Genomic DNA, 13,663 nt, shown 5'->3' on the forward strand with positions numbered 1-13,663 from the left:
CATTAAATAAATGCAAGTTATTACTACTACCTTATCTTTTACATCATCATTATTAAACAGATGCCAAAGGAGACCTATATACATGTGTATGATTTTATAAAGATTAGTTCTTAGCTTTCTTTAATTTCTAAAAGGATCAGTGTCCCTGAAGACAATTTAAAATATCTATAGCCTTTATCTTATGACTACTAACCAAACCATTACCTCCAGTCTAGCCTACATTTCAGACAAATTATTTCCTAAAACTTTGTAGGATCATGTCATTCTCCTAAAATTATTAGTGGCTCCTGACAGCCTAGCAAATGGAGAGTCTGCAATCTGGCGATCAATGTTCCATACATTATAACCCTAATCTACCTTCCCAGAATTACATCTCATTCCTCACCTACACAAAATTTCTGCTTTAACCCACTGTATTTTAATACACTTTTCCAGCTATATGTCCTGACCCATATCTTGGCTAGAATGTTCATCTTCCCCATTTACTCCTTTCAAAATTTTGCATGTTTTTTAGATTAAAATCCACCTCCTCTTTGAAATCTCCCTTGACTACAGCAGCTAAAAGCAAGCTCTTCCTCCCTTAAACTCCTAAAGAATCAGGTCATACTGTAATTACTGTATTTTACGGGTACGTTTATTATCTCCCCTGCTAGACTGAATTAAGATCCCCTTGGAGACAGAACATATCCTTTCTATCTCCAAAACAACTACCATTTATTGAACATATATACAAGTCACTATTTAAAACTTATTATTCACCATGGAGGTTTTATGAGGTTGGTGTCATTATCTCTGTTTTACAGATGAAGAACCCAAGGCTCAAAGATGTTAGAAATATGCCCAAAGTCACATAGCTGCTAAGTAGCAAAACAAGCTTTTCCCAAGCATGTTTCATGAAACATGAGATATATGGAATGAACCCTCATCAGGGAAAGCTCTCAGGTCAATTAAGTTTGGAAGACTAACAAAGCTAAATTATTATTTTTACCAAAGGGCTTCTCAAAGCCTTTAGCAAGCTGCTGATATGCTTTATCAATCTCCAACAGGGCATGTGTTATACTTCCCAAATGTATTTGGGGATAAAATCCCCAAGGACCATCAGCCTTATAGGACTAGTGTTCCATTTCAGCAATGTGGCAACATGTTGTCTTTGCACATAGTAGGCACTCAATGCACATTTCTTAAAGTTACTCCTCGTACAAAAGTTACATACTAATGTAACTCCATATACTAAAGTAAAGAATAAGGTAACGTCACTCCACTTACAGCAGGTGGTCTCAAGTATAATAATTACTGAACAGTATTCAAATTAGCTGAACAGTATTCATTAGACATTCTAAAAACAAGATCAAAAAAAGCACTACCTGTGCTTTTATGATATGCATGAATCTTGACATCAGTTCAGGACATTCAAGGAGGAAGTGAAAGTGGTCAAATATAATCTTGGGATTCCTAAAAGAAAAACACATTGTTTACATGGATGGGAAGGATGAGCAGCATTAAGTGACATGCAAATTTAGATATACAGATATTGAAACAGAATAAAAATACATATTAATCCACACCTACTATACTTGTACTTGTCATTGAGCATTTTTTGAATAGTAACAGAAGTAATATTTTTTCTGTTGAGATAAAAACTGTAAGAAAAGGCTACAATAGTAATCCATGAAACCAAGAAAGCTTTACCTGTTAACAAAGCATTTTAAAACTTCATCATGTTTGCAGACAAATTCAATGAAACGGGGTGAAGTCATTCTGTGGGGGGTAAAAAACAATCAGAACACACAGACCAAAGTTGGTGATATGGCAAATGTGACTACGCGTTGAATTGGACTGGCTTCTACACACACACAAAATGGGGTTTGGATTGTCTTTATGGAATCTGAGGCATGCCTAGTCAATTTATAATATGAAATATATATACACACTCAGATATATATATATAATAACTTTTCATTAACAGATGATATAAACAAGTGACTTTTTAAAAACCTTGAAATTTTAAACATCTCTGTCTATATGTTTCCAATACATGGTTAAATGATCCTATAGAAAGTGACATTCACCATCCAACATGTTAATAACATAAATGATGCTTAAAACTCAAATATTCTGTACTAATTCCAGATCAGTTCAATAAGTATCCTAAAGATCAGAAAACCAAAAACAGCAAAGTATTGTTATTTCTGCAATTATAAAAAAAATTATAGCTTTTCTTCATCTATCAGAAAAGGAAATGATAAGCATGTAGCGTAAGCCCAGATAACTGGGTTTTCTCTACTCAGTAATGCAAGTGCCTGACTTAAGGTTTGATTGGCGAACTATCCACTTCAAAGATGGCTATCTCGAATAAACACAACGCCAGGCCCACAACTAGATAAAGAGCCAGGATGCCTCCCACTGAGTCTCCTGTTTCAGAGATCTTGGTTAATTTTGATAACTGACCATTTGGGCTACTTGTTTTTTTCTCTTCTCATGCTTTATACTCCCACTCTTACGTTTAAATTCACCAATAGTGAGCCCTCGAAACCCTAGTCCCCTGCCCTCGACCCCAGGCTTGTGTGTGCTCTTTCCCTCTTTCTCTCTCTTCCCCCACTCCCTAATGATGACCTGGCTGTGTGGCCCCAGGTGTGCCATGTAATTTCCAGGTCCTATAAGTAAAAAAACTTTTTTCCCCCTAAGTTTCCAATGGTTATTGCTGAAGGACATCCTGTAATCATACGAAGAATCACAAGGGCCAGTCTGGCCACGACATTGGTCATTGATAGGTGGAGACTGGCACACAGAACAACTGCCGTACTCAGCAGGACTGCATGACTGCCCTGCAGGGAACCAAGAGGAACGCCCTTTGGCTGCAGCTTGCTTACCACCACCTAACTCAGGTAAGTAACACCATCTGGGAAAGGAGCACCACTTGCTGGGGATCTGCCTTGCAGCAACGTGCTTTTGCGTACTGCCTCTGTCATGTGTTGCCTGAGACATCCAACCCAAAAGGTCACAGCTGCCAACAATCTCCTCAGAGCAGTATGATCAAGGCCATACATGGTCTAATGAGACGATGAGACCACTAATTATAAAGGCCTTGAATGACTATTAATGTGTGTGAGGATCCTCTTCGCCTCAAGGCCAAGGAGAGCTAAGGAAACTGAAGTGGACAGCAAGGCTATCACCGCAACCCAAGGAAAGGCTCTGGGCTAAAGGCACGAGAAGATTCCGTAGGTGAGGAGGGGAGACCTCTGTCTGTAACCACAGTGTCAGTATGTTGTGCCTAGACTGAGTGTCCTAACCCAGCAGAGTAAAACAGCCTCACAGTGGAAACCAATGGTACCACCTGACGGAAAATACACCAGAGGCCCATGGTCTGTGTCACCACTTCACTCACTACTGTCACTCTTTGTCCACTAACCCAGTGGGATATCAGGTCCAATCCCTGGTGTAACGCTACTGAAAAATGAAGCGCCAGTGCTTCCTAAGAACACTGAGGAGGTACACCAGCTCTTTGATAAACGCAAAACCCCTTGGTCGCTACCTGGGCATTATTCAATGCTATGCATACTAACATGCCAAGAATTTGACATTATCGGGTTGGCCAAAAACTTCGTTCGGTTAATGAATACATTGTTCAATAACGTTCTTGGTGAAAATGAAAAATGTGTCTTCTATTTTTACTTAAAACCGAACGAACTTTTTGGCCAACCCAATACATTCCAAAAGGCTGGGGGCTTTTCCCAACGAGCCTGAGTATCTGGTGCTAATAGAGGCCGACCACAATCCTGGAGTATTCTCTTGGGAACCCTTGAAAGGAAAGCAGCCACCTACGAAGGGGCTAACAGTGACGTCACCTAAAATTTTCCAGTAACAACACATAAGATTAAGGTAACAGGAAAAAAACAAGAAGTAGAAACTGAGTTCAAAAACCACTCCTTAATTCAAAATTCAAACCCTTCTCAAAGATTTTATGCAACAGGAAGAGGAGAAGGGAGCAGACTACTGCAGGTTTTCTTGTTTGTTTAGAATGAGCTCTAAATTGTTGCGACCACCAAAATGCATCAACTGGTCAGTATCTCTAAAGACCCTAAAATCCATAACTTTGTTAAAGATCCATCTGGACTACAAACTTGTTTCCTCCAAGAGATCACAGATGCTGAGGCCCTTTCCGCTTTCCCCTGAACGGGGCAGAACTAAGAAAAACGCCTCACAAGGCATCCCTGCCACCAAGGCAAAAGCTGACAGGGTTAGCAAGGCCTCTAAGTGAGGGAAAAAAAACGGATATGAGAAGGCAAAAGCACCCAGAGCCACAGATATTCATACCAGGGCACCTCCTCTCCTCACTTGGATATTTAATGCCTGGCACCATGCCGACTCTTCCATACTGCTAAGACTCACTGTGAATGGAAAACATTACGATGAGGCCCATCTCCTGCTGTGCAAAACTGGCATGGTCCAATGGATTTATCATTTCCATGACCATAGTGACCCAAGTGACCTCCTCTTCATTTCCAACCCTAGAGAAGCCCCATTTGACCCTGAGTCCAGGGAATTATTTTTACAGGACACTCCCCCTAATTACAGGTTGGCCCTACTACATTTTATTGGGACTGCCAAAACCATCCAAAAGGCACTAAAAATCCTAGGAGGAAACTTACATTCTTTCTCTGTCCCTTAAGATGTAAGTCTTACCATGTTTTTGAAATACAAATACCCTAGGAGGTAACTAAAACTCTGCCCACAATCACCTGAGCCTGAAGGAAAAAGAGAAAGGGAAAGAGGCCTTTTAAAATATAAACTGTTGTAAAACCTCTTACCCCAAATCTAGTCCACACCCTCCTTAAGAAAACATGTCAAAGACAAATACAAATCTTAAAAGTCTTCTCCACAAATATTTGTAAAAAGCTTTAACCGCTGGAGCAGGTAACCTTAACTTGTTCCATCTGCCAGACACAATTTGGACTCAAAGGTAGTCTGTAAACTAGTAAGTTGTATATTGTTGTACCTGATCCACAGCTAAAATTTTAGAATGGAAGCTATAGGGTCTCTGTGTCTGGCTGCATGCTTATGTATGTCTATACAGATGTATGTTACATGCAAGTGATTTTTTTTTCTACCTCTGGATGGTATTGACAAAATTAATTTGTAAAAGAGCTGTATTTAATTGGCTTAAAAATAAATACTATGAATTAAGTATTCCTAAAACTCAGTAATAAACTAACCCTAACGTTTTTCAAGTTCATGTGATCTGGGATAATCTTCTGTAAATAAAAGGTAGTTTAAACTTGCTGGTTTAATTTAAAAAGGCATATCTCAGATTTATCAACATTAGATATAATGCAGACATGCAGCTTTTATTCTACTTGGGTTTACAATTCAAATAAGTTCATATTATCTAGGTTACACAATTTGTGAGCAAGAAAAATAGCTTGGGATGATGGCCAATTTTGTCTAATGCCTAGTGAGACTTTCATGAATAATCTAGACGTAATTGTTAAGAACAAGTGATTTAAACAGATGTAAGTGGAGTAAAGTTTAGGTGAACTTTTCAGCAATAGCTATGTTTCATGCTATGTCTACTTAAAAAGAGTTTCCCAAATCTCTTTGGTAACTTAAAAACTTCAGAGTTTTGCTAAGTTAAATTAAATGATGGAAAATTTACTGAATATCTAGGTCATTTCCAAATAAGGTAAGATATTGAAACATTAATTACTAAACATAGGTTTATCCACTTTTGGCTTTCTATTACAGAGGAACTAATGATAAATTTGGTTCTCTTACTAAACATGTCTTGTACCACACTGAAAAATTATACTATAAGAAAGCACTCTTGTGGATATCAGATTCTAGTCCTGTTAACTGCCTTTGAGGTTTTCTTTTTCTACCTGTAAACTGTACTGGACGCTGAATTTTCATTTCCTCCAATATCCAGCTACAATTCTTCAAATTAATGTTTCCAATTTTTCTCCCACCCTTCTCACTTGGAATCACTGAGAACTAAAACTGTTCCTTTTCCAAATCCATACAATATAAAGTAGAATAACTTGATGTAAAATTCAGAGAAACAACAACAACAGCTCATATATGGACAATCTTTGTGCCTGTTGCTATATGGGCCACTCAGAAAAATCACCAGATACATTCAGACTGCAAACCAGGAAAATCTAGCAGATTGCCTCCACTTTATCCACTTCAAAGAGGCATCCGCTTCAAAGATGGCTATCTCGAATAAACATAATGCCAGGCCCACAACTAGATAAAGACCCACCCCTCCATCTCCAAGCTCCTTTGTTTTAGAGATCTTGGTTGATTTCAATAACTGACCATTTGAGCCACTTGTGTTTTCTCTTCTCATGCTTCAAATTCCCACTCTCATGTTTTAAATTCACCAATAAAGAGTGAGCTTTCAAAACCCTAGGCCTCTACCTTCAACTCCAATAAAAAGAGAACCCCAGGCCCTCGAGCTTTCTTTCTACTGGCAACCTTGCTGTGTGGCCCCAGGTGTGTCATGTAATTTCCACGTCCTGTAAGTAATAAACCTTTTTTTTTTTTTCAAAGTTTCCTGATGGTTATTGCTGAAGGGTGTCTTGCAATCATAATAAGAACCACAAGGGCTGCTCCAGCCACAACATTGGTTATTGATAGGCAGAGATCAGCACACAAAACAAGCAGAAACCTTCTTACCCTGGAGGCATCTGACAAGAACAGCACATGTAAAAAGCTTGAATGACAGCACTTAGCCGGTTAGCTGTCATAGAAATAACATCCTGGCAGTCTGCACTGGCTTCCTGTTTCCCTCCAAGAGCATCTGGTTTAGATTCCCCTGTGCCAGTGGATAGATTTTCATAGCTCCCAGGTCCTGGAGGTTCAAATGCAGGAATGGAAGTACCATCTTGATCTTGGCCTTTTTGTTTCAGTAAAATAGAAGTGATATCCGTTGAGTCCTTTTTGTTTTTCATTAATTCTGTAGCTATTAAAACTAGCCATTCATCTAATGAGTGCCAAAGCAATTCAAGAGGCTAAGAAAAAAAGAAAGTGTTTTTTTAAAACATCATTCTTAAACTGCAGGATAAAAAACCCACTCAGACAAATATTATAGAAGAGAATATTTACTCTAGATACTTTTATTTTCCCAAGTTTATGTGTCAGCAATGCCTAAAGGTAAGTAACAAAAACATAAACCTCATATAAATGACAATTTCTTCATTTATAGCAAAAACTTAATTTGCACTTATTTATTCCTTAGAATAAAAAAAGGAAAATTAAACTCTAACCAAAAAATGCATAAGCAATATTTCTTTTAAAAGTTTTCAAATATTTAGTTTTAAACCATACATTACTTTTATGAATACAATCCCCCTAACCTTTACTGTATTAATGTGTCAACTATTTTTAATTATGTTGTTTTTCAATTAAAAAAATGAGAATTCATAAAGAGCTTAATAAACTTAGTTTACTGCACTCTTCTTTACATGGAATCTCTGAGATTTTGAAAATTTATGATGAGAAACTTTAAAATATGATGTGATATTTACATCCACACATACACACACACACACACACATATACATATACAGGCATACCCAACCACACACGAATCCATCTCTAATAACTAGAAACTATCAAATATTGGCTAGCAAATCCATAATTCAAAGTAAAGATCAACAGCTTAATAAAAAGGAACACATAGGAGTAAACAGTTTCTTAATTCTATACTATTTTAAATATTCCTTTTGAGAATAATGAAACGTCTTTTGTAAATTAACAGCAAATGAAATTTTATCTTTAAACTACTATGTGATCACAAATGCTATAACAGGACTAAGTACTAGAGAAAAATGAAATATATGTATCATCTCTAGTGAACAGTAATTTTTAACACAAGGAGAAATACAAATGCCCAACTACTATTAAAAGACATGCTACTGGGGATCTAATGTACAGCATTGTCACTATAGTTATCAATACGGTATTGTACACTTGAAAGGTGCTATGAGAATAAAGCTTTAATGTTCTCACCACAGCAACAGCAACAAAGTGGTAATTATGTGAGGTGAAGGATGTGTTACCTAACCTTACTGTACTAAACATTTTGCAAAATATACTTGTATCAAATCATCACACTGTATACCTTAAAGTTACTCAACCCTATATAACAGTTACAGCTCAGTAAAGCTGGGGGGAAGAAAGACCTGTTAAAACATTTTTTAATCCCAAATAAAGATGAACAGTGAAGGCGCAGGGGAGCAGGGGGGATAGTGGTTTAATGTCTTCCATTCCTACACTATTCTAAATATTCCTATTGACAGTGATAAATTGTCTTTCTACAAATGAATAAAAAGTTAATCTTACTTTTTGATTCTTATATGATCACAGAACACTACAAACTAGACCACATGCTTCTGAAAAACCCACCCTAAATATTTCAACTAAAAGAAATAATCTTACTTTTAAAGACCACTATGTAAAGAGATTATACAACCATATTTGGAACTTTAGGAAATGTTTAAATAACCTGTTCTGCCAAGCAATTCTTTACAATTATTATCTAATAAATCCCCCTGCTGTTATCGTCAGCCTTTCTTCAGATTTCCAGAACACTCTCTATTTGAGAATAATCTACTTATTGAATTTGCAAACAATTAAATCACCCCTAAGTCTTCACTTAAAAATTAAACCAAAAAGCAAGAAGGAAAAAACCCTACCACCATCAACAAAAAACCAGTTTACTCATTCAACAAATATTTAGTTAGTACAGCCTAGGTAAACAGGTAAGCAAAGTGAGGTAAGCAAAGGGTTTCTGAGAAACCCTTTCTGAGGTTGAAATGAGCACCCTTCTCCTGCACAAAGACGGCTTTTCCATGGTTAGTCACAGCAGTTGGATGCCTAACTTCTTAAAGGGTCCCTGAACTGCTTAAAAGAAGGGCAAGAAGCACCAGCTGCCATCAACACTGACATGGTACCTTCACTGAAAATGTCTTAATTTTAATCATGATCCAAGTTTGGGTCTATAGTCTCTCTTCATGAGAAAAACATTAAACCCTGCTATAAAAGATGAAAAGAACTTCTTATGTCAGCAAAACTATTTAGCTTTCATCAAAAAATGAACTTCCAAAAAAGAAAGAACAGGTGGTGATGAAAAACTGCTTGAAACAAAAGGAAAAAGGAATAACTGGCCTCTAAGTGAGAAGGACTAAAACCCAGAAAATCCCCACACTAGATAGAGATGAAGGCTAAGGCTGGAAGTGATACCTGCTCCTCACGTGGATGAGAGTGCTGAGCCTGAACTACGATCATCCTATTCTCAAATACTGACAACCTGCAAAAATTAAAGGTGAATTCTGAATCATTCCAGAAATAATATCCAAAAACAGCCAGATCTGTGTAAAAATGATAGTGACAATAAAGATACCGAGAAAAGCTAGAAAGAGTTTTCAATAGAGTAGCACAGCAAAGAATTAAAAGAGAATGAGGGAAAAAAAGAAGTAGTAAATCATCTTGGGCTTTTCTTTAGTTTTCTCTTTTCCCCACTGTTTATTTATTCATTCACACATGCACTAAAACTAAATCCCAACCTTAAAGCATTTTTACCTAGGGAGTTGTCCCTTTGAAGACTTGTTCAGAAAATTCATTCCTCAATAACAAAAAGAATACCGTGAAAATAACTTTAATTTCTAACTGTAGTAGCAGTCACAGACAGAAAGGGTTAAATTTTAAAAATTAACAATTGCAAACCATGTCTATGAGGCTTTTTCATACTCATACATAATAATGATAAAAAACATCAATACAAAGTACCATACATATTAACTGTTACAGAAAAATGAGTCAATGACTATGGAAAATATTAGGCTTCTTGGCACTATGGAAGTATTACTTCATTTCATATTATTGAGTGATCTTCACCACAGAATTATATTCTACCTATAACAACGATTTGACAAGCATACATGATTTTCAAAAACATTTCAAGTTAACAAGTCAAAGCTATAATATATAATCCCAAACTTGTTGGACAACTTAAAAAATCTCAAGATCCATGTGTTAAATGAGATACAAATTTGACAGGAAAGCATTACTAACAAACTTATTAATAGCATCTTGAAATTCTGTTAATCGGACTGTTCTCAACTCGATAATGTCAAATGCCACGATCCAAAAGATAAGATCTTAAAGTTAAAAGTTTCTCAATCTTTCTTGGCTTCCAATTATAATTCTATGAAACCGTTAATAGTCGCAGCTTACTACTCACAAAAAAGGAGCATATCAAGATTCAAGAAGCCTAAACTCTCTTCCCCACGCTCACCCTACTTCTATAACCAGAACTACTTTCTCCTTCAGATGTTCCAAAGTTCACAAGGCTCTAGATAAAAATCTCTTAACACTGAAAGAAGGGCTAAGTGTTAAGATTAACTTAAAGGACTTCTAAGATAAATCAGGAAACTAATAACAGGATGTTAAACAAACCTACTACAAACACATGGCCTATAAACCCACTCATTCTTAATGGAAAACCCATTAGCTAACCCCAACAATAAAGTGACATAGTAACTAGTTAATGAAATAGAAAGTAGGGATCAATTGCTACCATAGACAAAATGTGGTAAAAATTAAAATGGTATTTCCAATCTAAAATTGCAGTTAACTCACCAGATGGTTCAGATTTTTACAACTTCAATCATCCCAAAATGAAAAGACCTTAAATACATGGATGACAGTGTAGTTTCTATTTTTATCCATGTAAGTGGGAGGGCAGATCATTTTGCCATCCTCCAAAGAGTCCACATTTAATTCATAAAATTAGATAGAAAGAGATTAATCAGTTCCTTAAGAGTAACACTTGTTAATGTTTTAAAAAACTGGCTGCGTTTGTAACAAAAATGTTTTACCAAAGTGAAAGGTCAAAATTTAAGAGAAAATAAGTGCTCAGAGACAAAGGCAGTTGTCAATGATACAGGGAAAAAAAAAAAAAAACCTTAAAAAGAGAAATAAAGATACTAACAAATGAAATAAAAGAAAAGGAAAGAACTTTATATATTATATATATCATTGATATATAACAATGAAAACAAAGAGTCTGGATTCCATAAAAGAAAAGCTAAAAGAAAAGCAATAATATCCTTTTCTACTCTGTTTTATCTGTACTGACGGTCTAGATAGAAAAATAACATTTAAATCAAGCACTAAACGCCTATAAAGAGGTTACTTAGCACATAAGTATTTTCTGATATCATTAGCAACAGGTGGCAAATTGAAATTTTAACAAAAAATAAGACAATAATAAATATAATATATACTCAATTTGTCAATAGTGACCATATCTATACCTGGTTTGATTTTCATTCATCATTACAGATGAGTAGAAGGACAAGTAGAAAAATCAATCAGGAGAAGTTTCAGTAACAAACTGCATGAGTCATATTAGAACACATTAAGAACAACTTCCTGTAATATGAATGTTTGAGCAGTGAAACTCACTTAAAACAGCACTAACAAAACAGAGGATCAATAATTCAAATTCAAATTTTACAAAGACAGGAAGCTATCACTTCTAACTAGTATTAAAGGAAGTGGTACGTTGAAAAGCTAAAATCTGAATTACAAGAAGATGCATAACTTCCTTCTTCCAGGAGATGGCACAGTAGGGGAAAAAAAAAGAAGGAAGAAAAAGACACATACACACACACACACACACACACACACACACACTCGCGCGCACAACTGTGGGGGGAGGGAGAAGCATGCACACATGTGGCTGAACACTCCTGCACCAATGTAAAGAAAAAAGAGCCTGAAGCAGACGAACAGATGCACAGAAACTGATACATACCTATTCTAAAAGGTTATCATACCTATTCCAGGTATTAAAGAATTGACTAGTGTCAAAATGCTTGCTAACCATTTATTTGTGTCTGCCAAAAACTTGCCATGTAAGACTAGAATCATTTCGCATACATCATTAATTTAACTTTATATAACTTCAAATTTTATAGATAAGTAAAGCTGTCAATCACAACTCATTTTTGAGGATGTGGCACGTAAAAACTTTTATATCACCTTTTGGACAGACAACCTATATTTATACCCAAAAGACTGTTTAAAGAAATATAATTTTTCATGAACCCAAAAGCTAATTTTATACTATGAAAAGCTCTCCAGATAAATTACCTTTAAAAAAATAACATGAAAACAATTATTACACATTTGTCCAAAATCTGAGTTATCTGAAAATATAATGCCATAAAAAAGCATTAACAATAGCAATTATAGTCATGTACATTTATTAGCAATAGCCATTATAGTCATGTACATTTTGCTTACTTCACAAAATTGTAATTTGACATGGTTACACTGCCTTGGAAATCTTTCTTCCAAGGATTCCATTCATAAATGTGCTTGTAAAGCAGCAGCAGCTGAAGCAATATAAAATACATTAAGAAAATACCTCAATGTTTCTTTCTTGAAGTAACCCAAGGAATTGTTAATAAACCCAATAAATGAAAGTAAACTTATTTTTAAAAAAAATACACGGACACACACAAAACACAAACGATAATAAAACCTAATTAAAAACCGGATGTCTTCCTTCTGAATAAGACATATTTTTTAAAAATCGTGATGGCTGCATTTAGGACCTATAATCCAATTTAAAAAAGTAGATTTAATTATATTTAAACATTAAATACCTTTACCCTTAGAATAAAACACTACTGAAATTAAAATTTTACTTGTAAGAAAAACAGAAAGCTCACCAAATGAGACTTGCTGATGATTAGACAGAGATGAAAGGAAAAAGGTCTTAGTTTACAAAGTGTCAATCACTGGTATAAACCAAATTTACATCCTGTTTATGAGGTTTCCAATTAATGAATGTATGCTTTGTCAAATTCATCTCTTTTACATCTATCTTCCTAACAACATCATATACTTCTCTGACCTTGAACACCTGGCTTCTTGGAGTTTTATTCCCATTGTAGCCCATATCGATTCCATTACTGGGAGAGGATGGACCAATTCGAAAGACATGACAAAATATCCTCACAATCCTTAAAAGGCTCTTCATTTGAGCATCATAATTACTAGATATGCTGAAAATAAAAATTAAAATATGAACAGATTAGATGGAATAAAACAAATTACATCTTAAAATACTGATTTTAAAACATTTTCATTACATTTACCATCTGTTTCATAATTTAACGAGTAAAATTTCTTTCCTGCCATGATATGGGATGGAATGTTTTGTTTACCAGGAAGTTAGCAAATGTACATTATTTGGATTGCATGTGAATGATTTATTTACTTTTAAGTAACTAGAATATAACCAATGATCAAAGCATAAAATATGAAGAAAATCACCAGTATAGAACAGTATATTTATAAATTAAACTAATTCTTTAGAACTCTGAGAACATTTCACTGAGAACCAATAGTAGGAATGTTGATTATGATCTTAGGCCAACCCACAACTGAATTGTAGAGGCTGAACTCTACTATTCTATCCATAACCCCATTTTCCCTAACTCATCCCAGAATAGTAACCAATTGTTCACATACAGAACATGTACAAATTGAATAATCTTAAAGTTACTATCTGTATCAGGGTGGTTCTCCATATTATGGGTTGTCTTATGACTGTATATAAATAAGGGAAATACATCCTACTATGAAA

At 35.4% G+C, this 13,663-nt stretch overlaps 1 protein-coding gene across 10 annotated transcripts in view; it reads right to left on the reverse strand.

The window, feature by feature from the left end:
* Positions 1-13,663, reverse strand: part of HACE1 (HECT domain and ankyrin repeat containing E3 ubiquitin protein ligase 1) — a 95,077-nt gene that overhangs the window by 35,165 nt on the left and 46,249 nt on the right. For all 10 annotated transcript variants that reach the window (XM_079939642.1, XM_079939640.1, XM_079939641.1 and 7 more), the window contains 4 exons: positions 12,929-13,079; positions 6,676-7,010; positions 1,690-1,758; positions 1,365-1,452 (listed from right to left, as the gene is read on the reverse strand). In XM_079939642.1, coding sequence (XP_079795768.1) covers positions 1,365-1,452; positions 1,690-1,758; positions 6,676-7,010; positions 12,929-13,079 — 643 coding nt within the window. The remainder of the gene's footprint in view (positions 1-1,364; positions 1,453-1,689; positions 1,759-6,675; positions 7,011-12,928; positions 13,080-13,663) is intronic.

This window comes from Stenella coeruleoalba, assembly GCF_951394435.1.
Source record: "Stenella coeruleoalba genome assembly, chromosome: 12".
NCBI lineage: Eukaryota > Metazoa > Chordata > Mammalia > Artiodactyla > Delphinidae > Stenella > Stenella coeruleoalba.